Below are 26453 nucleotides of genomic sequence, written 5' to 3' on the forward strand. Positions count from 1 at the left end.
CTGTGAGGGTGGGCAGGCCCTGGCACAGGTTGCCCAGAGAAGCTGTGGCTGCCCCTGGATCCCTGGAAGTGTCCAAGGCCTGGTTGGAGCAACCTGGGGTAGTGGAATGTGTCCCTGCCCAGGGCAGGGAGTGGAACAAGATGATCTTCCAACCCAAACCAGTCTGGGATTCTGTGACTCTCAGTTTTTATTTCTAACACTCAGCTCTCGCTGCATCTGCTCTGCCCAGTCTCAGTCCAGTGAGGGGAATGTTCAAGGGAACACTCCTGACATTTGAAAACTTTTGCATTTAAATTAAATACAATGGAGAGAGCACCACAACACACTCCTGTCAGTGCCAGTGTTTAACCCATAGGGTTAAACAGCAGCACCTCATTTTATATTTAATTTAGCCCACATTCATTATCCCACCAGTACCAATAGGTTGTCTGGGAAGTTTTTCCTCCACATGCATCAGGTGCTCCCCAGCCAAGGGCACTTCTGCAGGTGGACCCAAGGCACAGGTCCTGCCACATTTTTGTCCCCACCACATCCTGCTGTCTCCAGTTAAACACAGGCTGGCACCTGCTTGCAGGACTTATATCAAAATATTGTGAATCAATAGCCAAAAGAAAGAGACACTTCAGAGTTTTGTCTCTCCTGTAGATCAATGGGATATCAGAGTGAGAGGCATTTTATGTCCCATTAAATCATGCTCGAATACATCCCATTAAATCACACTCACAAAACTCTCCAAGTTTTAAGAGGCTTGGGAAAACCTCCCAGTGCAATGGGTTTAATTTAAGGACCTTGCTGAGCTCTCATTGAGAGTGTTCTTGGCCTTAAACAGGGGGAAACTTAAACTCTGCCCTTGGTCTAAGGTTCAGGCCTGCAGCTGTGTCAGGGCAGGCTCAGGTTGGATCTCAGCCAAAGGTTCTTCCCCCAGAGGCTGGTTGGGCACTGCCCAGGCTCCCCAGGGCAGTGGGCACAGCCCCAAGGCTGCCAGAGCTCAGGGGGGGTTTGGCTGATCCTCTGGGGCCCAGGGTGGGATTGCTGGGGTGTCCTGGGCAGGGCCAGGGGTTGGACTGGATGGTCCTTGTGCATCCCTTTCAGCTCAGGATATTCCAGGACATCTTTTTTCACTTCAGGAACAGACTGAGGAACTGAAAACAGACACCAGGCCCAGCAGAAACCTCTGCTCTGGACATCCATGGACCACTCCCAGTTCCTCCCCAGCCACCCCTCAAGGGACACAGGGATCCACACAGGTGCTGAGGCCACAGAACTCCTGGACTGTGGCCTCCACCACCTTTTTTGGGTCCAAAATCATCATTCTCCATGAAGCCCAGGTTTGCAACCATGAGAACATTCAAGGAAACCCACGAAATAAATACATTTATGGAGAACATTTTTTCCTCTCAATCCCTGCAGTCTCTGGTTTATGCAAGAAGCCATTCAGAACCAAATGAGGGATGAGAAGGGGAGATGGGGGAGGGGAAGCAGGGCTGAGTTTATGCTGAACAGCTTGGCACACATCAGGCTGGATTAATCAAAGCAGCCAATTTCAAAACACAAAAAACACATAAAAATGAAGCTTTGCTCCAGCGCAGGAGCCTGCCCTGGAATCCTCTGCCTGTTTGTTTTATGCTCAGCACACAGCTGTAAATCCACTCTTCAGTGCAGCAAGTGAGATTAGGATGTTTATTGTCTGTCTCAGTCACAGGAAAGGGATATCCCAGCATTTACTGCTTCGTGATCCCTCAGCAGAAAAATCACCTGGAATCACAGCGAGCGCTCCCAGAGCACTGAGAGGCCACAGAGCGGCCAGGAATGTTTGGAAACCACTTCTTCCTGCTCAGTGATTGAACACCATCCACTCCCTTACTCAATTAATTCCTTTCTCCTCCTCTCTGGGGTGCAAAGCCATTCCCATCAACCACCTGGAATGACACTGCCCGGCACCGCGGAACTGGGAGCCCAACTCCGATGGATTCAACACATTCCCTGCCCCAATAAAAGGCATTTATCAGCAGGAATCAACACAGCTCATGAACCAGCTGGAATGTGGACTGTTCCAGGACAAAACTGGCATGTCCTGTCTGATCCTTCAGCCCCAAGGCAAGCCATGTTTGCACAGAGGTGGCTGTGGATGTCTGTGCTCTGGTGTGACCTGACTCACTCTGTGTGCTGCACCTTCTCCAGCCATGGCAGCACCTTTCAGAAAAACCCCATTGCATTACTGAGACAATAATACATGAAATTCTTTCAGGGCAGGGTCAGGTTGCATCTCAGGAAGAGGTTCTTCCCCCAGAGGCTGGTTGGGCCCTGACCAGGCTCCCCAGGGCAGTGGGCACAGCCCCAAGGCTGCCAGAGCTCCAGGAAGGTTTGGACAACACCCTCAGGGACAGGCTGGGATTTTGGGGTGTCTGTGCAAGGCCAGGAGTTGGACTGGATGATCCTTGTGGGTCCTTTCCAGCTCAGGAGATTCTGGGATTCCACGATTCTGAACAGCACTGTGGGTTCAGAGGGGAGCTGGGCAGTCCCACCACAGATTACAAAGCAGAAATGCTGCTCATCCTCAGAGATCAGCAATCCCTAATCCCAGATTATATTCACCCCTGCCTCTAGAAATTATCTTTTACCTTCCATGGTATTCCTCCCTGATCCCCCCCTCCTGCAGCACACACAGAGCCCCAAATCTCCCAGACCACCACCCCTCATTTGTGCCTTTTGTGTTGCCTCTTTCCCCAGATCCAACAAAAAATGCCCACCAAAGTTTGAAGTGGATATGAAGTCCCATTAAGTAGACAGTGCAGTTGTCCCCATTCCCAGTGAGGAGGCAGCATTCCACACCTCTGGAAGTGTTTTTTGGTCAGAGTGCTCCACGGTTTTCAAACATGTCCAATGTTTTAAAGGTAATACGTGGATCTGGATAAAAACCAGGCTGCAACAGCCCATCTGAAATGATCCAGCAGTATCCTGATTTTCCTAAGGATACACTGCTAATCAATCCAGCCTGGAGCCACCTCTCCAGCTGAGGGATGGGGGTGCAACACACAGGTTGTCAAGATCCAGAGACACGAACTGGGAGGAGCATCAGGTGGGAAAGAGGTATTAGAAAAACACCACTGAAGGGAAAGAAGCTGCAGAAAACTGATGGTGTTTTTAAATCACGGTTTTAATGTGGAAAAATCTAAGCCAACCCCCAGTGCCCTAAAACACTGGGATAAAACAGCCCCTCCATCTGTTTGGAGACATATTTTTGCATTGTGTGGAACCCCAGGGACACAACATTTTGCCACGAGCTGTTTTCCTCAAGGCTGGTGCCACCTCAACATTACCCTGGGCACAGTTTGGAGCCTGAGCAGAAGTTCTGCTTGCAAATTTGGCCAAGTGCCCCTTGGTCTGCAAATCAACACCCCAGAGCTGATCCCAGCACAGCTCCACCAGCACAATCCCACAGCAAAGGTCACTTCCAGCTCCACACTCAAGTTCCTGGCTGCCTGGGATGCCAACACCATGGCAAGGGAAGCCAAAGGGAAAGTTCAGGAAATGCCAATGAAAAACAGAAACTTCTCATCAAGGGAAGCTCCCAAACACGGCCCACAGCACATGGGGAGACATAACACACAGGGCTCCTGGGCTTCGAGTCCTTCCTCCAGCATAAATCGTGGAATTATTAATGTTGGAAAAACCCTCTAAGATCATGAAGTCCAGCCATTCCCCAGCACTGCCAAGGCCACCACTGTCCCCAAGTGCCACATCCACTTGGCTTTTAATCTTTCAGGTCTGGGGACTCCCCCACTGCCCTGGGCAGCTGTGTCAGTGCCTGACCACCCTTTCCATGAAAAAATTTTCTCCAATATCCAACCTAAACCTGCTCTGGCACAGCCTGAGGCTGTTTCCTCTTGTCCTGTCACTTCACAGAATATTCTGAGTTGGAAGGGACCCACAAGGTCATCGAGTCCAACTCTTAAGAGAATGGTGCACACAGGGGGAGAAGAGCCCGACCCCTCCTGCCAGGTGGGTTCAGGCCACTGGAAATGCCCATCCTTCAAACCCAGCACTGAGGACACTCTGCAGTGCCAGTGTCACACACAGGAGGGCCCTGCTCTGCAACTATGAGAAACACACCCGGGAGAAAAGGTCACCAAAACAACAGCAGGTCGCTCTGGGTAGCCAGTGGAACAATTCCCTTGGCCTGACCAAGGTCCAGCACTGGGAAGGATTAGGCAGCATCCTATGGGATGATTTTTGGAGCTCACAGCACTGGGTTATGCTCTCAGGGAACACACTGATGGCAGGTATTGGGCCCATCTGCTGCTGCCACACAGGGAGGGTGTGAGGAGCCCCCGGTGCTTGGGCTGCTTGATGGCCCATTGAGCAGCTCCATCATCATTAGCTTTGATGCTACACCATCGCTCATCCTTCCAGAAACGCCCCTCAGGGCTGTTCCAGACACAATTCCCCCACAGTACATGAAGGGGACACCCCTCCTTGTCCTTTTGAAATGCCACCAGCAGGAACCACCATGGAGAAAGCTGGACACTCTAGGTCTGCAGAATGCCCAAGGTTTTAGGGCTCTGTGTTGCTCCCACACCCTATGAAATGATCCCTACAGCTACTTATGGGGTCCTATGGACCCTCTCCATCTTTTTTATGTGATCAGCCATAACAGACACTTGTGAACTGGGCAAACAGGAACAGCTTGGCATGAAAACCTTGGCACAAAATGGGGCACCCAGATCACAGAATGGTTGGGTTGGAAGGGACCTTAAAGACCACTCAGTTCCATCGAGATCCTGTGTGCCTGTGGAAGAAGACAGGGCAGACAAAGAATGGTGGTTCTGTTTATGCAGAGCCCACTCCTTCAGAAAAGATGATCCTGATGATGGGTTTTCAGAGATTTCCTCTTCTCCTACACATTAGAGTGCCCAGATCTCCCCCCTCCTCCTTATGTTGAATTCTGAGCCCTCAGTAGTTCCCCAGTCTGGATCCTGCCACCTCCATATTAATTTCTTTGCTGGCCATCACACCAAATAAATCCAGCTAACGTGCTTATCAGGAGCTTATCCCTTCCTGACACTTTAGTCTTGTATAAAGGCTCGAGGGTTTGAATATTTAAAGAGGCAAATATCCTTTTGATTAGTAGAATAAATGATTCTTGTTACTTCCTGTCCTCAAAAACAGCGTTGGCGTCAGGAAAGTGCTCGACTGTGTTGGCACAGCTTTTACAGGGCTGTGGAGATGCTCCTATAAAACATGGCTCAGCAGCAGAGAGAGAGTTCAGCTTAATAAGCTCATGCATATTTAAATGCCTTTTCTCCAATGATCTATGGAACTGCCACATGAAAGCCAAGGGTGAGTAAGAGACAACTCGGGCAGAATTTCTGCACAATAAGTGGAATTCTCCCCGAAATTGCTATCACAGATTGCTGCTTCTCCAAGCTCTTGGAAAGGTAAGCTGGAGCAAACATCATCTTGCAACTCAAAGAACCCCCAAGAACCTCTCACTGCTGAGGAAGTTCTGACCCTTGGCTTCCCAAAACCAAGGGCGCTCCCCAAATTATGAGGTACCAACCATTTTGTCCCGTTACAGAGACAGAGCAGCAGCACTCCAAGGGTGGAGCAGGGTCCCCTGGGGTGGTGTGGGAGCCAACAGCCAGCCTGTGGATCCCTGGCACCAGGAGCTGGAGCTGAGGTTGCCCTGCAGCCCCTGGTACAGCCCGTGGTGGGGCAGCTGTGCCCCTGCAGCCCAGGGGGGGTCACAGAAGTGCAGAGACCCCCCTGCAGCCCAGGAGGAGCCCCCACTGGAGCAGGGGATGCCCGAGGAAGGCTGTGACCTCGTGGCAGGGCCCTGCAGATGGGTGGGGAGAGGAGCCCATGCCAGAGCAGGTTTTCCTGGGAGCACCTGTGGCCCTGTGGGGGACCCACGGCAGAGCAGCCTGAGCCTGAAGGACTGCACCCCCTGGAGAAGTGGCCCACAGGACAGCAGTTTGTGAAGGATGGAGTCAGGCTGGAGAAGCTGGTGAAGGACTGTCTCCTTTGGGAAGCAGGGGAAGGGCTCCTCTCCCTGAGCAGCAGCAGCAGGAACAACGTGTGATGAACTGACTGTGACCCCAATTCCCGTCTCCCTGCACTGCCGGGGGGGAAGGAGGGAGAACTTGGGAAGGAAGGAGGGGTGGGGGAAGGTGTTTTTAAGATTATTTGACTTCTCCCTCTCCTGCTTTGATTCTGTTGGCAATGAATTTAATTAATATCCCCACTCTGGGTCAGTTTTGCCCATGACAGCAATGGGTGAGAGATCTCTCCTGGTCCTTCTCTCAACCCACAAACCCTCTGTTATGTTTTCTCTCCTCTGTCCAGTTGCAGAGGGGAGTGAGTGGGTAGCTGGAGTCCAGCCAGGGTTAGCCCACTACACAGAGCTGTTTTTGAGGCAGGTGAAAACACCTTTTTTCTCCCCTGATCATGGGCAGCTCCAAACTGAACATCAGTGTAGGGAGCCCTTCATCTCCTGGCAGAGCCAGGGATTTCAGGGTGGCAATCCCACCAGCAAACCTCCTCCACCACTTCCCAGCTCTGCTCAGGTAGGCTGGGATAAAGCTGCCAGTGCTGTAAGACTGCCAAATCTCAAATGAAATCCTTGGTGCAGAGCCTTAAGGTTAGGAGTGTCTCACTGGAACAGATCTCCCAGGAATTCAAGATTTTGACACCCCCCCGGACATTCTTTGGGCAATGAAGAAGAAAAGTGGCCAACACTTGTGCTCCCTGGAACACAAGGTGGAAAGATGCCATGGCAGGAATAAAAATGGTATAAAAATGATGGACTTAAAAGGCACAATGGACTTTCAGAGATAGTTCTTCCTTTTTGTGATAACAGATCCGCTCTGCTGACGGGTTTATGAGCTGGGAAGATGAAGAGGGTTTTAAACCTTCTCTGTTACAGGCAGAAATCCCTGTAAAAGTTTTCTTAACCTCTGTCAGAATTGGATCAGCCTTGGCAGAGGCCAAATTCCTACCTGCTGAATGTCCCACAGCTCTACAATCCCAACATCCCAGAGCTGCCGCCACCACAACCCACCCCCAGCACAGGCTGCTCACCCAGGGCACCCTGACACACCTTTGGGAGGAGAGAAGCACTACTCTGGCTGGGGGAAGAATAAAAACAAGTCACAGGCACTACCAAAAGGGTCAAAACTCAGGGGATGGGGCCGATTTTGATTTTAATTTCTATTCATATCCCAGTTTCAGGTACCAGTTAACTGAATGCAATTAACTGGCTGTAAATATTGGTGTCCCCTCCATGATCAGGGGACATTAAGGATGGGGAGTTAATAAACTGGAAGACACAGGTAGTGACAGAGTTCAAAAGCAGTGTCTGGCCACACCATCAGTGCTTTAATTTTTTTAGGCAATACTTTCTTTCCTGGTGCAATAAATGGCCAAACATTCACTCCAATGTGCCAGAAGTTTGCCTTTATTCCCTGGATGAAGATCCACACCACCACTCCTGTCCTGTGTGGATAGATTTGCTCCTCTGTGACTTTTCTACTGTTGCATTCTCCACCTCTGCCAAAACAAAACACAAGAGAGACAGAAATGGGAGGCAAAGCCAAGCAGCTCAGAGCCCCAGCACACAAGGAGGAAGGACATCCAGTTTAGCCAGTGCAGAACTGTGACACCAGAAAATACCAACTAAGCAGGTTGGGGAGGGATCCAACCCACTACAGCCAGTCACACAAGAGCTGAATTGCTACAGGATGAAAAAAAGCAACTCAAAATAAAAATACTCAACCTCCTGACTTCAAAAAAACCCAAAACACTCTTCTGTAATTTTTAGTGATGAGTGGAGGTGCCCCACTGGGGCATCACATCCATTTTGCTATTCTGCCTTTACCTGCAGAAATCCAAATGACAGCAGACACAAATACCTCCCACAGACACTTCAGAAGGTCTTTTATTGTTAGACCATCCCAGAGAACATGATTTAAGGCTAAAGATTTGTTTGCTGCCACAACAGAGATGCTCCCAGGGGTACCTAAAGCCTGACACCCCTGACACAGCTCCTTTCTCAGCCTGCCACCACCAAAAGGAGACAGATGGATGCTGCACCTTCAGGCTGGGAGCACACACTGCCTCACTGGATGTGTTCTTAGGCAGCACTGCTCATGGATGTGACACCTGGGGACATGGTTTAGTGGTGGCCTTGGCAGTGCTGGGTTAAGGGTTGTAATCCTGGTCTTTGAGGGCTTTTCCAACCTAAATAATTCCATGACATCCTTGGTAGGAGTAGCCACAAAACACAACAAACTCATAGCACCTACAGTGACACGTGGGCTGAACCTTCCCAAGACACTTTTATCACCTCCACCCACCAGAGCTTTGGATGCACACCAGAAAACCACAGAGCTCTGGAATCTTCTTCCCTCTCATCCTCACCTTATCAAGGTCATGGGACTTTTTCCCACTTCCCAAAACACTTAACACAAAACCTACCCCAAAACCTTCTCCCACCTGCACAGCCAAACCAAACCCATCAACACACAGCCAAGACTCAGCTTTTCTGCCTGCAGAGACTCAGATCCCTCCTGGCCCAGCAAGATGAACTTTGCATTGATGCAGCTGAACAGCTGGGAGGTAGATTCTGGAGTAAATTCTGAGGTAAATTCCAATGGATTGAAGGATTTACTCATGTCTGGGCTGCAAAGCACGGTGGTGGAAGTACAATATGTTATAAATCACACTGCAATCTTCTGCTGGCTCCACACAGAGTGTGCCAACACACACAGGCAGCTTCAAGCTTTCTGCATTCCTTAATCCACAGGCACTGCTTCCCACCTCTTCCTTACACATCTGTGCTGCTGCTTGCCTTTAAATCTCAGTGGGAAAGGGAAAACCTGAGCTGGTGACAATTGCACAGACTGATACCAAACAAAGTCCATTCGTGCTCTCCTCCAAAATAAAGCTTCCCCAGGAAAGGAACTGATCTCCACTTGGCTTTTGTAAAGATTGTGAACAAGCTGGAAAGAAAGCAAGTGCTCAGACTGCTATTCATGCTGCCACTTCCTAATCATGCTCCATTCATTAATTGCTTATTATAGCTTGGATTTTGCTGATTCAGTTGCACATGTCTTCTTGCAGAAGGGACTGTCATTAAATATTAAACCAATTGTGTCTACTCTATGAAGTACAGGGAAAATCAAACCATTTTCTGTGACCCAAGCATCTTAAAACACCTACTGCTGTCTGGTACAGCTCAGTGTTCAGAGGATCAGAACAGTTTTTTTGACCCTTTAAGTCTTGAAACTCCCCACATTTCCCCAGGAAACTCGATTTTAAAGCACCTACTTTATTTCCAGTAATTCTTTTCCAGAAATGTGCTTTATTTTAGAATGAGGGTATCAAAAATAGGCAGTGCAATTTTGGGGTCACACAGACATTTCTAAAGGCACATTACTTGGCAAGCTCTAACCAGAAATTACCTACGAAGTTTTAAAAGGAGAACGTAGAGAACAGCATTTATTTTTGTGAGAGGCTCTTGTGATAAAGTTCTTGGGTAGATCTAAGGCAGATAAAAGCCAGAGCAATTACAAATGTCACATCCCCTCAGCCATGTGAGGGTGACACTCATGTACACAAGCTGAAAGAAGAGGAAGAAGAGACACTGGGATTTCCTCAGCCTCAGATTTACCAAAATGTGGGGACAATGGGGAGGAGAACAGGGGGAAATTCAGTAATGGACTCTCAAGCTGTTCCAAAGGGTTCAGGCTTTGAAAGGAGCCACGGGCTGCAGGACACACTCACCCCTCACCCGGGCCATCCGTCTTTGTGTCCTTCCCAGGACAACCCTGTGCCCTGGAGAGCCCCCACAGCACTGCCCTGGGGGCTGGAAAACTCACTAAAGGACTTCAGGACCAACACTGTCCAGACACCAGTGTTGGACTCACCCCCTGCCTGGTTTGGCTGGGAATGTGCTGTTTAATCCCAGGATGTGCTGAGCTGGGAGGGACCCCCAAGGATCCTGGAGTCCAACCCTCAGCCCTGCACAGGCCCAGCCCCAAGAGTCACCCCCTGTGCCCCAGAGGATCAGCCAAACCCTCCCTGAGCTCTGGCAGCCTTGGGGCTGTGCCCACTGCCCTGGGGAGCCTGGGCAGTGCCCAACCAGCCTCTGGGGGAAGAACCTTTGCCTGAGATCCAACCTGAGCCTGCCCTGACACAGCTCCAGCCATTCCCTGGCGGCTGTCCCTGGTCCCCCCAGAGCAGAGCTCAGTCCCTGCCCCTCCTCTGCCCCTGCCCAGGAAGGTGGAGCTCCTGTGGCAACAGAAAAGCTCTGGAGCAACTCAGGGAAGCAGCACAAACACACAGGCTTTGATTTCTTTGGAAACCAACTGAAGAGAAGTGTATCCAAAGCTTAAATTGGCTCGTTTATTTCCATAAGCACAGTTTAGTCACGAGCATTGATGATAACACAGGTATTTTTCAGCGCTGGAGTTCGGAGGAGCACAAAAGCAAGTTGTTAAATTACACTAATCCCATCCTCTGCCAAAGTGATCATTTAATACTTCTGTTTACATTAGCAAATGTTTTATAGCACACTCCTCTGATACAAGTCTTCCCTGAAGCATCATGTTCTGAACTTACAAGAATAGGTAATAACTCTGGAGTCTGGAAGGGAGAATTGACAATTAGTGGAACGTATTGCAGAAAAAAACTCGGTGCTGTGTCTATAAATCCATGGTCACAGTGTTTCCAGATGACACTGTGCAGCATAATGACAGTAAGAGAATCTCCAAACAGCCACTAAACAAACTGGAGTAACCTTCCCCAAAGCACTTTCTTACCAACTGAGTTTAAGGAAGATATTGGGCCTTCTAAGCACCGAAGGCTTCTGACACTTCTGACTGCACACACAGAATGTGCTTCAGTGAGCTCTGCTTCAAAAGGAAATGAAAGGTAAATCTGTCCTGTGTCCCTACCTAAATCCACAACAGAGACAAAACAGAAAGCCCTAAACTTTTCCACAGGGAGTCTGACACGTCCAGTTCTAGTGGGATTTTCACAGCCCCCTAGAGCCAACCCCAGCTGCCTCATGTCCAAGGCACCTCCAACAGGTCACAGGAGCAGTCTCAAAAATAATCAGTAAATATAAAGCACTGCTGGAAAATTGTGTCTTTGGAGTCTGTACTTGCCCAATTTTCAAGCAAAAGCAGGAACTCCATACACTCAGATGGGTTTGCACCAAAGAATAAAGATCAATACCCATGTTTATTCAGCAGCATGATGGTTTGTATTAGTGCTGGAAAAGCAGTGGAGCAGTAAAGAGGCTTTTTCCTCTCTGCAAATCATTGGAAAGGCACCAGAAGCTGCAGCCTCACCCCTGGAGAGGCTCCAGGCACCAGCAGCACCTGCACTCACAGCACAGCAGCTCTGCAGAGCTCCAGGGCCTCGAGGAGGCAGGAGAAACAAAACCCAACCTGTTTGAGGTCTGAAGCTGGGTTTGCTTTACCTCCTACCACTGGGATCTTCAGAGCAGAGAGGGGACAGCTCAGCCACAGGCTCAAGAGTTCCTTTGGAGAGCACCAGGACCTCACAGTGGTCTGAAGCTTCTTCATGAGGGGCAGCACCCCAGGGAATGGCTGGAGCTGTGTCAGGGCAGGCTCAGGTTGGATCTCAGGGAAAGGTTCTTCCCCCAGAGGCTGGTTGGGCACTGCCCAGGCTCCCCAGGGCAGTGGGCACAGCCCCAAGGCTGCCAGAGCTCAGGGAGGGTTTGGACAATGCTCTCTGGGATTGTTGGGGTGTCTGTGCAGGGCCAGGAGCTGGGCTGGATGATTTTGCCCCTCACTTCAAGAGAGACACTGAGGGGCTGGAGCGTGTGCAGGGAAGGGAACGGAGCTGGGGAAGGGGCTGGAGCAGCAGGAGCAGCTGAGGGAGCTGGGGGGGCTCAGCCTGGAGAAAAGGAGGCTCAGGGGGGACCTTCTGGCTCTGCAACCCCCTGACAGGAGGGGGGGTCGGGCTCTGCTCCAGGGAACAAGGGACAGGAGGAGAGGGAACGGCCTCCAGCTGTGCCAGGGGAGGGTCAGGTTGGACATCAGGAGGAATTTCTCCATGGAAAGGGTGGTCAGGCAGTGGAAGGGGCTGCTCAGAGAGGTTTGGAGTCCCCATCCCTGGAGGTGTCCAAGGAAGGACTGGAGGTGGCACTCGGTGCTCTGGGCTGGGGGACAAGGTGGGCATCAGGCACAGGGTGGACTCCATGGGCTGGGAGGTCTTTTCCAACCTCAGTGACTGTGACTCTCTCTTTGTGGGTCCCTTCCAGCTCAGGAAGTTCCTGTGCTGCCTGGCAGAACAAAAATCCCTGGAGCCATACAGGGATGTGACAGATTGGACAGGATGGCACCCACAGACAGAAAATATCCAGTAACTTGTCTCTGGACTGCAAAACTCACCTGTTTTTGGTGAGCCCTGTTCTGAGGCAGTTCCTTTATGCTTTGTCACTGATACTCACCGCTTGATTTCTTTACTTGCTCTCCCAGAAAATTTTCAAGTGGCTTCTTTCCAAGCACTGGAAAATATTACTTTTCCTTTTTTTACGGCTGAAACTATAAAAAGCCAAGGACAGGAGCGTTTTTCATGCAGTGCTGGATCAGACCCACAACTATCTATTAGGAGAGGAGACACACAACTAGTTCTGAGTTTCTCCTAGAGATGTAAGTACCTTTTAATATACTCCCACGTGTGATTCAAAGAGAATTTCACATCTGAAACAGTCATGGCTTTTCCCTTCTTACGATCTCTTTTGATTCCTTACTAGATTTTCCTTCAGTTATTTGATGAAGAAAAAGCACTACATCTTGCCTCCCTCTTCATTTTTATTGTTTGTGTGTGGGATTGAAACAAAGCAAAAGACTCTTGGCAAAAGGTAAAATAATGTATTGTAGTAACATATTGTGCATGCAAGAGACAAAGAGCTCTTTTGACCTCCTCTGTTTGCAATAAGGAGCAATCACAACAAATAAACAGCCACGAAACTCTATTTCCAAGCAAATATCACCCTCATAATTCAAGTAGTTTGTTTTTGTCTTCTGAAGTGCTGTCCTTCTTCTCAGACTCATTTCATCAAGCCCGGCTAAACACCCCGGGGCAGGACACGACTCAGGGACTGGCACATCACAAATGTGCCACTCAGGAACGTGCCAGCTCCTAAAGACCTGAGGAAACCGTCAATAAAGAGCCCCCTCACGTCTTATTTGCACATCTCAGCCACATCTACCAAACCCCACGTGCTCCTTTGGGCAGGGAGGGAAAGGCAAAAAGCATTTTGCTTCAAGCAAAGCTTAAAGGAGGTGGTGTAACCTCAATTTTGGGGAAGAAACGAGACACTAAGACCAGTGTGAAGGCAGGTGTGGTCTCATGGCCCTCCAGGCCCATCCTCCTGGATGGTCCTGATGTGTCTAAGTCATGTTCATGACTTTCCAAATGTGTATTCTGTTTGAATTATAAAGCCAAAATGGAATTCTTTGGCCCTGCAACATCTCAGTAAGCTGAGGGGAGGCTGAGACCCAAAGACATGAGGGCAAGAGGCTCTCCAGGGGTGGGAGAGACCCCAAAGGGAGCAGGGCCTCCCTCCACCCACAAATGTTGCAGCATCCAGCACTGACATACTGAGAGCCCACAAAGGGCACACACAGACCAATTTAAAGAAAAATTAAATCAAGGCTTGATTTAGTTTCTTAAAGTATCAAAAAACTACCCAAATTCTACCCAGAAGCTAAAACTCTCCATCTTTTGCACCACATCCCAAAGAAAGACTTTCAAGACTTGCTGCTACACGAGCTCTCTGGTAACAAAACCAGCTCAAGGCAGATGGTGCTAAAAAGCCCAACTGCTCCCAGGCTCCCAGAGAAGGCTCCTGTGGAAATAAATGGGTGATTCAGCCACTTGAGAGTAATGGCTCTGACTCAACCCCCAAACACACCACCAGGAAAAATTGAAATCAAGGCTGTGATATGAAACTGTTCCATCTTTAGCAGTGGCTGCAGGTGATGGTAGAGCTCTGCCCAGGTCGTGCTCCAAGGCCTCGTGGTCCCTGTGGTAACACAAACCAGGGGAATGCTGGAAAAAGCAAATCAAGCTCCCAACACAACTTCAAAGCTTTTCTATCACAGAATCACAGAATGGTTTGGGTTGGAAGGGACATAAAAGCTCATCCTGTCCCACCCCCTGCCCTGGGCAGGGACACCTTCCACTAGCCCAAGTTGCTCCAACCTGGCCTTGGACACTTCCAGGGATGGGGCAGCCACAGCTTCTCTGGGCAACCTGTGCCAGGGCCTCCTCACCCTCACAGGGGAGGATTTCTTCCCAATATCCCATCTAAACCCACTCTCAGTTTGAAGCCATTTCCTGTGTCCTGTCCCTCCATGCCTTGTCCCCAATCCCTCTCCAGCTCTCCTGGAGCCCCTTTAGGCCCTGCAAGGGGCTCTCAGCTCTCCCTGAAGCCTTCTCCTCTCCAGGGGAACCCCCCCAGCTCTCCCAGCCTGTCCCAGAGCAGAGGGGCTCCAGACCCCTGAGCAGCTCCGTGGCCTCCTCTGGAATTGCTCCATGTCCTTCCTGTGCTGATACCCCAGAGTGCTCCAGAAGGGAATGAAACCCTTTGCTTACCTATCAGGGGAAGAAGAAATCCAATCTAACCCTGCCCTCTGTCATTTTTAAGCCATTCCCCTCCATCCTGTCACTTTTCCAAAGGCCCTTTCCATGCTCTGGACCCCCAGGCAGGCAGGAGGAAGGGGCAGTGTGTCCTGCTGGGAAGCCCTCAAGTCATCTGAAAAAAAATCAAGCTGGGGAAGTTCCTTATCACTTCCCCCATCCTTCCTCTTCACTTGAAAATCCTGAGGCTTCCCTGCATGGGAGCAGCTGTCAAGAGATTTGCAGCAGCAGGAATTTGTCATCCTCACCCAGTGATCCAATAGTCCCAACAATCGTGGGTATTATTTTACTTAACTCCACTCCTTAATCCCATAATGCCATAAAATACCACTGAATCAGAGCTTAGCAGGATTCCAGAAAGGAAGAGACTTTTAAAGAGATAATGAGAACTCCACTTTTATATTAGAGAGGATTGAAAGGAGAGAAAAGAGGAGGCAGAACAGACCAGATGGGCAGATTACTTCATAGTTTTCCTTAATATGATTTCTTCAACCTGAAGCATCTGGTAATTCCACTATCAGAGATTAGATGCTGGATAAGATGGACAGGCAGACTGATCCAACAAAGCAATTTTTATTTTCCTGCTGCACACAGGAGAGGTTCCCATTAAATCATATATCACAGAATAAAAGAGAGGTACAGAAAATCTGGTAGCAAAGCAGGGAATGTTCCAGTCCCTGGGATCCCATATAAATATACTTCACTTTCAATATAGAAAACAACACATCTTCCTAAATCCCCCCATCCTCCACGGGCAGAAAATGCTGGGAGTGGATCAACAATAAAACTCACAGATCAGCCTTGTCCTTCACAGGTTTTTGCAGAAAATTGAAGAAAAGCTCTCCAGCTCAGTTTTTTTGAGATGTGTGTAGAAGTCCTGCAGCCTGCAGGCAGCACCTTGGCTACTTCCAATCTGGAAGCCATAATTGTTTTCCAGAACAGGCAGGAATCTCATCTTAAAGGCAAAAAACCCAATCAGACAAGTTAGAAATGTGTTGCCTGTGCCTGTCTCATTATGCCACTGTTTTGTAGCAAGTTCTGAAATAAAGTCCCTTGCACCAAAACATCAGTCCTGCCTTATTTTAGCTAAAGGAGGAGCTTTCTTGGCCGTCCAAAATGTAACATGTTCTGTGATTCACTCTCCAAGCACCTTGCAATGCTCACCCAACACAACCTTTGCTGCTCAGCACAGGGTCAGGCCCAGGAACATCAATATTAATAAGTTCCAGACTGAGGTCTGACAGGCCCAGCTCCCTGATGGCACCAGCAGCACACATTATTCCATGTATCCATACTGTCAGCAGCACTTTTTTGGGAATCAGTGCAGTGCAATACCCAATCCTGTTCCAGTGGTGACCAGCAGGGCATGGTTTCAACCTCCCAGCCCAGGGGAGCAGCCTCAGCTTTTAAGAAAGGAAATCTCTTGCCCTGCATTTTACAAACAAAGCCAAAATGATAACCCAAACTACCAAAAAGGGACACCACAGTTCCTCAGATCAGGGCAAACAAGGCAAATTCCACACCCCTACTCTTGCTGCTGGGGAAGATCTTGCCTTCTCCTAAGCACCATCCTGTACCCAGCACCTCTGGGACCATTTTCTCCAGGGAAAATCACCTCCCTCCTTTCCACTGGGCAGGGACAGAATCCCCTCAGCTGGGAGTGGTGCTGCCTCCTCATCCCCAAGCCCTGCCTGCAAACCACCCTGAGCAGGGACACCTGAACCTCTGAACCCTCAGGGATGGGGACGAATTTCCCCTGAACTCTCCTCCCTCGCCTTCCTTTGGCCACAGGCACAAAGCAGGAGCAGGAGAAGGACTCACAGTGACCCTTGGCCACGTTAATCTTTCTTTAAAAAGAGAGAAGATGGAAAGCAAAGGATGTGAGAGCAGCAGCCACTGCCAGGCCCAGTCCCAGTCCATCAGCATTCCCGTTCTTTCCTTGAACCAAACAGGCTTCATTATTATATTTAAAACTAACATGCTTTGTAATTCTTATCAGCTGGAAGGTTCTCTACAGTTTTTCCCCCACTAATGCTGCAATTTCAAAGCCATTTAGGCTAATTTCCTTTGACTGGAATCTATTTTAATCAGAGCCCAGGATACTTGACTTAAATGGTTTGTGTTCAACCCTTCATAAAATCAGCCATAAAGCTGCAGGCACGAAGTACTGAGAGGAGCCTGGAGCCAGAAAAAGCTGAAACTTTTCAAATCCTCCAGCAAACTCCAGCCTATTTCATACCAGATCGACTGTTCTCTTGCATTACCAAGACAATTGATCCCCAAAATTAAAAAAAAAAGCAACAAAGAAAACACCCTCCTGAAGTTCTTACATAGATAAAAGTTATGCAGCTGCAGTCAGTGCCACAAATTCTCTCCAGAGGATCAGCCCAGCTCCAAAATGAAGCATTTCTAAGGAATTGCTGTGCCTGCTCTGTCCTCTCCACCACTCTCCCGTGAAATGACAGATAGTGGCACCGAGGGAAAATACAATGCCAGCCTAAAAATGTCAGAATGGATCCTTTTCTTCCCCCAAAATCTGAAAAAAAACCCTGCATTACTTCTCAAATTAATTCTCAGGAAGTAATGCTGCAGTCAGAGTTCTGGATGAGAAATGGAAATAAGCAGCTCAGCCTCAGGTAACAGCTCGAGGAGGTCCCGCTCCAAGGATTTGCATTGTAGTGGAATTTGCATCTCATGGAGCCAAAGGTGCAATTTGTAGCTGCAATTCAGTTTGTCCTGAACCACCCCAGCAAAACTGCAGCCTGGGCCTCCTCTCCTTGGAAAACTCAGCCGAGGATTTGAGTTGTCAGTGGTTGACAGCCCTGGAAACTTGGAGTGGCTGCTTGAAATTCCTGCAGCATTTGGGGAAGGGAAGGAATAAAAGCTCTCCCAGCCTGAACAATTTGCTGGAGCCAGGGAGCTGCAGGATTTTTAATGCAGATGCCAAGCAACAGCTTTGTCACTGCCCCCACGACACAGGCGCTGGACAAGTATCTTCCAGCATCTAAATCTCTCCCAGCTCCTTTTTTTATCAGGGATTTCACTGAAGGCCTGGACAAATTGACACTTTGCTATTTTGAGGAACTCTCCACCGGCCATATTTAAAATTAACCTTCACAAAGATAAACTCACAGCGTGTCTTTTCTCACACCCTGAGGGAAATGGTGTGTCACCTCTTTTTAGTCTGTTCTTCTGTGGTGCTTGGCAGGTAAACGTCACCATCACCTTTAAAGATCATTCTGGCAAAAAACTAGAGGAAGGATGTTGCCACCCGAGCAACTCCCTTCAAAGGCCCAGATCTCCAGCAGGAGATCCCACAGTGTCCCAGGAGGAGCCCAAGGGCAGCCCCAGAGCCCTGGAGGTCCTACAGGAATGTGAAGGAGCTGATAAGGGAGAGAGAGGGAAAGTCTTTGCACACATTTACAGGGTAATAAACACCAAGGTCAATAGCTCAGGGAACAGCCCTTGGCTGGTGAAAGCTGCTGTGAGACTCTGATGGCACCACTCCCACCCAAAGTCATGGACTGCTTTAGGAAAACAGAGAGAACAGTGGGAAGAAAATCACTTTTTTCCCCTGATAAATCATCTTAATGAATTATGTCACTCTCTACAGTTACTTGGAGCCAGGTGGAGATCAGCTTCCTCTCCCAGGGAACAAGTGACAGGACAAGAGGGAACAGCCTCAAGCTGTGCCAGGGAAGGTTCAGGTTCGATATTGAGAAAACATCTTCACTAAAAGAGTGTCCAGCCCTGGCACAGCTGCCCAGGGCAGTGGGGGAGTCACCATCCCTGGAAGTGTTCCAAAAGCACGTGGATGTGGCACTTGGAGCTCTGGTTTAGTTGTGAACACCCTGGTGCCGGGTTTGCAGTTGGACTCAGTCTTAGAGGGCTTTCCCAACCTTAGTGATTTTGTGATTCCCTGATCTCGGTTGCAGCCAAACTACCCCAGTTGCTCATTCCTGAGCAGGCCCCTGTGAACAATAATGAGGGAAAAGCCAAGAGTCCCAAACCAGAGCATGGAAACCACCAGCATTCCTGTGGTGCCACCCAAACCCGAGCACTCCCTCACGGAGCAACAGGGACTTACTTGGTCGGCCGATAATCCGGGATGGAACGATCCAGAGAGATTTTCTCACTGAGGTAGGAGTTGTAGCCATATTTCTCATGGGGTCCCTTTGCCTTCTCCTCCTCCTCAGGGGACAGGGTGGCTGGCAGGCCACCCTTCCCACGCCCCCCATAGCCTTCAATGAGACCGAGTGACTTGGACAGACCTCGAGAGAAAACAAAGACCACCAGCACTGTTAAAATCCATCTCCGTTCTTTCCAGCCATCAAAGACATTCAAATACTCCAAAAATCCAAGGTTGGTTTGCTGAAAACATTCCAAATTCTAGTTCTCTGGCCCAGTGCTGGAACAAAACTGCCTCAAGTCTTGAAAGTCCTCCTGGCTCAGGCACGCTGTTACTGATAGCTCCACCACTGGCATCTGAGTGATAACCTGTCCCAGGGATCTCTGTATTTATTTAGTTGTTAGGGAGGTTATTTAGGCCTCCTTCCCACTCTCAGAGAGGTAATTACACAGAAGGTTAGGTGTCCCCAGGAGAAGGAGAGGTTGAACACAGAGTAAGAATAAAACAGGGTTGGTTAACTGCCAAGTGAATGAGTTTTTGCTCGGTGTGAGCAGGGAACAGCATACAAATGTTACGGATTTAAAAACAATTTCCCCCTCAAAGCTTTCTTATCTTTTAAAGTACAACATTCCCAGACCTTTATCAAGGGGAATTATTTATTTATATCTGCAGAGCTGAGGGAAATAGGTAAAGTTCAGAACATAAAGAGCTCTGTGCATGATTTGGTGCTGACTGTGGGTAGCCAAGTTCAAGCTCATGTTATTATTTATTAGACAGGATACCTGGAATTTTAATATTTTTCATTTGCAGAGACTCTCTCTTTTTGTCAGAAACCTAAAAATAATGTTGGATTTGTTTGGTTTGCCTTTTTGTTTGGTTTGTTTTTTTTTAATTAAAGACACCGGGGTAAATTCTCCTTTGTTTCAGTGGCAGAGCAGGACAGATTTTGTCACCTCTGTTGCTTTTGAAGGGACAATAACCTTGAGGTTGTGCACAGGGTTTCAGGATGAGCTTGGTCCAGCTCCCAGACCTCCCATGGACCTCCTCTGCCCTGGAGAAAACACTCCTGTCTCCCCACAAGACACAGATTTAAACACATTTTTTCCTGCAAATGTAGCATAGAGAGGCAGAAAGAAAATCACCTGGGAATGTAAATCACAGTTGGAAGCACAGGTTGAATTATCATTGAATTATTATTAGTATTGCCATTCCTGTTATTGCTGTTATTCCTATTATTCCTATTCTTCCTTCTGACAAGGAACCTCTGCACAGCCTTCCCTGCTCCATCAGACTGCTGGAGTCCCTCTGACCACACTTGATTAGATTTTATCCCAGGATAATCACAACAAATCAACTGCCAGGAGCCACAGGCTGTGACACAGGGATGGATGACACATCCCAGCTGCCTTTTTCCATCTCGAGGCTCAGAAGAGCCAGAGGAGCTGGTCAAGAAGATGGGAAAGGGGACACTTTGTGGCCTGCAGAAGGTCAGGAGATCACTCTGTGAACTTCCCAACCCCACCCAGGGGACACAGCCTGGTTATGGAGGGAAGAGACACCAATTTCATTTTACGCACAGACTGCGGCAGAGTTAAACAGTATTTTTAAAAAAATATATTGTCACAGAGACAATTCTTCTTAAAATGTCTGTTTCTTCCTCAAAATCTGATCTTTCTGCCCAAACACATTTCCTCAGAGTACCCCAGGTCTTGCCCAGTTCATCAGCTGAGGGTTTTACCACTCTAACACACATACTCTAACAAAAACTCAGTTTATCTTTTCAATTCCTTCTTCTTCACATTCCCCATGAAACAGTTCCACCAAAATCCGTAACAAATTCTTCCTGCCTCTCCAAGGACTGGAAGACTGAGCTGTGAAGCCCTTCCACAGCTCACTTCCACTACAGGAACCCTCAGCATCCACCAGTTTGCTTTTAAAGCTTAATTTTGCTTTTCTTGATCCATTTTAACACATTTCTCACTCCCCCAGTGCTCTTGCTCTTGGTGCTTTGAATCTGGAAGGGCAGTGGGGACTTTCTGAGGTGGGCAAGGCCTGGCAGAGGCTCTGTGGGTGAAGGACCTCGGTGCTGGGCAGTGGCACCTGGGGTTCCCCCTCAGTGGGATATCAGAACCCAAACATCACAGCACTTTGGCTCTGTTTAAAGCAGGTTTTAAAAACACAATCTGGGTTATTATCAAGAGATTAAAATCTGAGTTTAACTCAGACACTGAAGGCAGAGCTTCTCCCAGAGCTCCACACTTGCAGTCAGCAGGGACAGACTCATCCCTGCCAGGCTGATCCATCCACCACAAGATCCATCAGCCTCCCTCTCAGTCTCTCATCTCTGTCCAGACCAAGGGAATTGAGTTCCCAGCTCCAGCACCTCAGGGAAGTACCTGGAATTCCAGGTGAGGGATCCCCGCTCAGTGTTCCAAATCCCAACAGCCTCTGAGGCCACACCAGCCTTTCCACGATGGTGCAGCTGAGCTGGTCTTTGCAGCAGCAGGAGAGGCCTGGAGCAAGGATATCTTTGCCAAGGAATTCTGCAGGCTGGGTGTTCCCTCCAGCCAAACCTTCAATCCACCAGCAATGCCGACCGGGACGGGGGTGGGAGCTGCTGGACAGCACCAGGACACCTTTACTTGGCCTTCTGTGGTTCTGTTACACAACAAAGATACCCCAGGGGATGGTGCATTCTCTGTCTCTCCCAAGGTGCAGTCAAGGCATGGGCAGAGCCCACACAGACCCCTCTGTGCTCCTGTGCTTGGGAGAAGGCTCTGCTGTGACACTGCAGAATGAGGGACCTGGTGAAATGAAGCCTCTCTTGAGGAACCAGAGAGAGGCCAAGACATGATTTGTATCCACCAGCTCTGACTGACAAACCTATAATGCCATTAACTGCTTTATTCCATGACCACAGTCATGACAACTGGACACACACACATCTCAGCACACACTTCTCTCTCCTCACTGAGCACATTCCCTTGTTTCTGCATGTTCTGTCCTTCTACTGCTCTAAACTCTGTCTCAGGAAGTGCAGATAAATCCAAGTCATTTAACCGAGGGAGTCAATCAAGGTGATCCATCTGTATGTGTCGGGCAGGGCACTGCTGTGATCCATCCCCTGCCTTCCAGGAGAGCAGCCAGGATATCCCACACCCCCCCAGGGAGAGTCATGGAGATGAATATTCCCAGGTGTGATGTGACAGGGAGGATCTCCCTGTCTGTCTCTGTGCTGGTTGAGCATTTCCTCCCCCAGCCTGGGCTGTCAGGAGGGCTCAGCCCTGAGTGGGGATGTCACCTTGGTGTGCAAGAGTCGAGGAACGTTTGGCAAGAAAGGTAATTCATGTCCAAACAGAAGAGGAAGAAATTCGTTTCCAGCTGGCTGGAAAGGTGCCTCAGGAGAGGCAGGACTGGAAACAAATGGTTCCAGCAGATCCTCGTCCAGTCAATCCTTTCACTGGTTTTTATTCACCACATTTTTGGGCTGCACAAAGGGCACCTTTCTGTGAACTTGAGGTGCTTTTGCTGTAACTTCAGAAGTTCCCCTCAGCCCAGCCCATGTGGCTGCTTCAGCCAGGCAGGAACCAGGGAAAGCTCCTCACAGGGAGCTCCCAGGGCTTTACATCAACCCACATTTCATGTCCGAATCCCAGAATATTCCCAGTTGGAGGGGACTCACAAGGATGATCGAGTCCAGCTCTTCCATGACTGGCCCATACAGGGATCAGACCCACAACCCTGGTGTTATCAGCACCATGCTCTGACCAACTGAGCTAATTTTGGGAGCACAGAGACACCCACACACTTCCCAGGCCTAAGTGAGGGCTCACTAAGGGCTCCCCTGATCTCCAATGACCTTTCCCAGTCCCTGCTGACACCCCTGTCCCTGCAGCAGGACCCCAAGGTGTCAGGGAGCTACAGCCTGCAGGCTTTGGGAGGTGGCACAGAGACCTTCTGCCATTTCCTGCCCACCCTTCACAGCCTGCATGGAAACATCACAGGACAAGGCAGCTCTCCCTGTGTCCCAACAGCAAAATGCTGCCAATGGAGGAGCTGGTGCCTCTGGAGCCGCAGGAGCAGGAGGGGAACAAACCTCTGAAGGCAGCTGATCCCCACACAACTGTCCAGGGCTGCTTTCCAGCACAGCCTTCTGCTGTGGCCTCCTACCAACATGTGCTTCCCTTGGAAAACCATCAGCCCTTTGCCAAACTTCCTCTTGAGGGGCAGAGGAGGGGCAGCTCCGACCTGTGTGAGCAGGGACAGCAGCCAGGGAATGGCTGGAGCTGTGTCAGGGCAGGCTCAGGTTGGATCTCAGCCAAAGGTTCTTCCCCCAGAGGCTGGTTGGGCACTGCCCAGGCTCCCCAGGGCAGTGGGCACAGCCCCAAGGCTGCCAGAGCTCAGGGAGGGTTTGGCTGATCCTCTGGGGCACAGGGGGTGACTCTTGGGGCTGGGCCTGTGCAGGGCTCAGGGTTGGACTCCGTGATCCTTGAGGGTCCCTCCCAGCTCAGAGGAGATTCTCTGATCCTGTGATTCTATAAAACTTTTTTAAAATCAGCCTGGAAGGGCCAGAAGTCACACCCAGAGACACAAGGAGCAAGAAAGAGCACGAGCATGATCCTGTCAGCTTGTTTCCTCCAGGAACAGGGCTAATAAGCAACGAGTCAAAACTGCTCCCAATTCACAGAGAGAACCCTTCATCATTCTGGGCAGGCACCAAAGCAGAAGTGCTGAACCACTGCCAGAAAGTCTCTCCTGATGTCTGCTCCAGCCCATCTCCAGCGATAAACAGCACTAATCCCCCTCAAAAAGGCTTGATCTTGGGAGACAATTCACTCCCTGGGGAATTCTGCCAGCTCTTGAGGTGGTAACGAGCTGCATCACCATGAGGTGTTCAGGGCAGATCAGAGCTCTGAGCAGCCTCGAGCTTCACTCCTCCCAAAGCCACATTCACCCAAGTTCCTTAAAAAGAAAACCAGGGTTTGTTTTTTTTTTTCAGAATCTCCTAAAAATTCTGAACTTTGCAACAAAAGGAATATATTGCTCTTATACTGCAGGAATAGAAGGACAAAACCCACACCACTTAGAGCTGCCAAGATCTGAGTCCCTTCTCCTGAAATGGCCAGACATGGCATCCCTGGGGACTGGCAAAGAGTTGGTTTTCTTCAAGATGATATAAAAATTTAATCTCTACAGCAAAGTTATTCCTAGACTGAGTACAGTTCTAGTAAATATATTTGTCTCTTCTTAAACTGGCAGTGTATTTCCTGAGGAGACAGGAGTTTTCTAGGATAGAGAAAACCTTTAGTAAAAAATAACATAATGGGATACCCAGCCTTCATTTCCAAACAGTCTCCTTGGGAGCTGCTGGGGTGGGGGGGAAAGCATTTTGCTCCATGTCAGCCTGGATGAAGGAAAGCATTAACTCTGATCTAAACCTCAGCTGAGCAAACTTTAAGGTGGCTGGGGAAGAGGACCTGAAATTAAAAGGCATCTCTGATAAACAGGGGTGTTGAGCCTTAATGCTGAGGGTGGAAAAGAATATCAGCCTTCCAGTACTGTAAAGGGGGTCACAGGAGGGCTGGAGAGGGACTTGGGACAAGGGATGGAGGGACAGGACAAGGGGAATGGCTACAAGCTGATAGAGAGTGGGTTAGGTTGGATATCAGGAGGAAATTCTCCCCTGTGAGGGAGGTGAGGCCCTGGCACAGGTCACCCAGAGAAGCTGTGGCTGCCCCATCCCTGGGAGTGTCCAAGGCCAGGTTGGAGCAACTTAGGCTAGTGGAAGGTGTCCCTGCCCATGGCAGGGGGTTGGAACAAGATGATCCTTAAGGTCCCTTCCAGCCCAAACCATTCTGTGATTCTAACATAGGAAAGATTTCTGGAAAAGCAAAATTTTCAGCTGCATCTTTCTTTATTTATGTCATCCTGCTGAGAAGTACACACAGCTCAGGTTGAAAGGCACATTCCTACAATAAACAGGAACATAAACCCCTCCTCCTCCAGAAGAGATAAATAATGCTGTAATGGTCCTGAAAACACGGGAACCATAAAGAGAAAATTACAGGAGATGTCTCTGAAAATTAGAGCCCTGATTAAGTTGAGCACTGGGATCTTCCAGCCTGGAGAGCTCTCACAGGGATTTGGGCTCCTGGCCTCTCTCAGCCAGAGGTCTGAAGGCCAACAAGACATTTCTGACTCGGGGAAAAGCCACAGCAATGGGGTAAATGGCCCAATCTGTGCCCGTGTTCCAGCACTCCCAGCGCTTGTGGTGCCTCTGTGTGACCTCCCAGGGGACGTGGACAGAGAGGACACAACTGAGAGGCTTTTAGGGCATTTTGTGAGAAACAACAATAGCCACCAAAGGGCAAAATGTCCCAGGTAATGCTGGAAATTATGGAAAACTGCTGGAGTCTGTAGTGTTGTCCTGCTGATTGCTGCACATACAGACTGTTAAAGAAGGGCTCATTAAGGATAAGGGTAATTGGCAGCTGAACAGGCACCAATTTTCCTTTGCAGCTTTGGTGCAACCTGGGACATGGGATTTTCTCTTTTCTCCCCGTTTTTACACAGTTTTTAGCCAGTCCTTGCTCAGGCCTTTTGTTTATTAGAATAAATAACTCTGACTGTAGGTTACACCACATAACATGCAACCTGTGGCAATTGTGGAGGGAAAACCAAACACAACTGGCTCTGGGACCTTCCCTGGCACTCACCTCCTTCTCAGAGCATCCTTATCCTCCTGCAGAGGGAACTAAAAGTAGCAGTAAAGGGAGCAGCAGAAAAGAGATGGGGGGAAAAATATATAGAGAGGTTTTTAAAATGAGCTTAAATACTAGAGTCCAGTGAAAAAAACAGTATTCCCCTGAACCTTGCACAGCTTTCTTCAGGGTACATGTAAAGTATATTTTTCCCACTTATCAAAAGCCAGTATATCCCCAAAATGGGATGCTGCAGCACTTCCAACAAATCCCCCCTGCTAAAGGATCAATGTCCTTCCCTTTGGACAGTACTTTTCCAGTGAGCTGTTCTTTAGCATATCAGAACATCTCCTTCAGCTGCAGGGATCCAAGAGCTGCCTGGTGTCCTTCACCATGCAAATGATGTGGTGGTTTACTGCAGAGATTAACATGAACATGGGCACTGGAAAAAGAAAACTTCCAACCTCTGCCTTCACACTGAATGACAAATGTGAGCCCAGAAAAAGGAGCAGGTCCCAGACTTGGCAAGCAGGGATTTTTAGCCAGACACAAACTGAAAATACAGCATATTTTACCTGTAATGCAACATATTGCATCTCTAAGAAAGCTCCTGCCTATGTAAAATGATGTGAATAATTCTCCCTGAAATGAATTTGGCCAACAGAGCATTAAGATTTCACTTAAATAATTGTGACAGGTGGGTGTGAGTGACTAGAACATATTTTCCTGCAGCCCAGCCAGGCAAGGACCAAAACAGGATGGGCACATATATTAAATATAATATATTAAATATAATAAAATGTTCAAGGCCGGGCTGGATGGAGCTCTGAGCATCCTGGTCTGGCAGAAGGTGTCCCTGCCCAGGGCAGGGGGTGGAACAAGCTGAGCTTTAAGGTCCCCTCCAACCCAAAATATTCTGGGTTTCTATGATTTAAGGCAGATTA

General features: G+C 49.0%; 1 protein-coding gene across 1 annotated transcript in view; it reads right to left on the bottom strand.

Moving 5' to 3' along the window:
* WBSCR17 (Williams-Beuren syndrome chromosome region 17) overlaps positions 1-26453 on the bottom strand; it is a 221786-nt gene that overhangs the window by 143778 nt on the left and 51555 nt on the right. Inside the window, exon 2 of the mRNA XM_017824039.1 lies at positions 18767-18950. Coding sequence (XP_017679528.1) covers positions 18767-18950 — 184 coding nt within the window. The remainder of the gene's footprint in view (positions 1-18766; positions 18951-26453) is intronic.

Source organism: Lepidothrix coronata, unplaced genomic scaffold, assembly GCF_001604755.1.
Source record: "Lepidothrix coronata isolate B3197 unplaced genomic scaffold, Lepidothrix_coronata-1.0 Scaffold108, whole genome shotgun sequence".
NCBI lineage: Eukaryota > Metazoa > Chordata > Aves > Passeriformes > Pipridae > Lepidothrix > Lepidothrix coronata.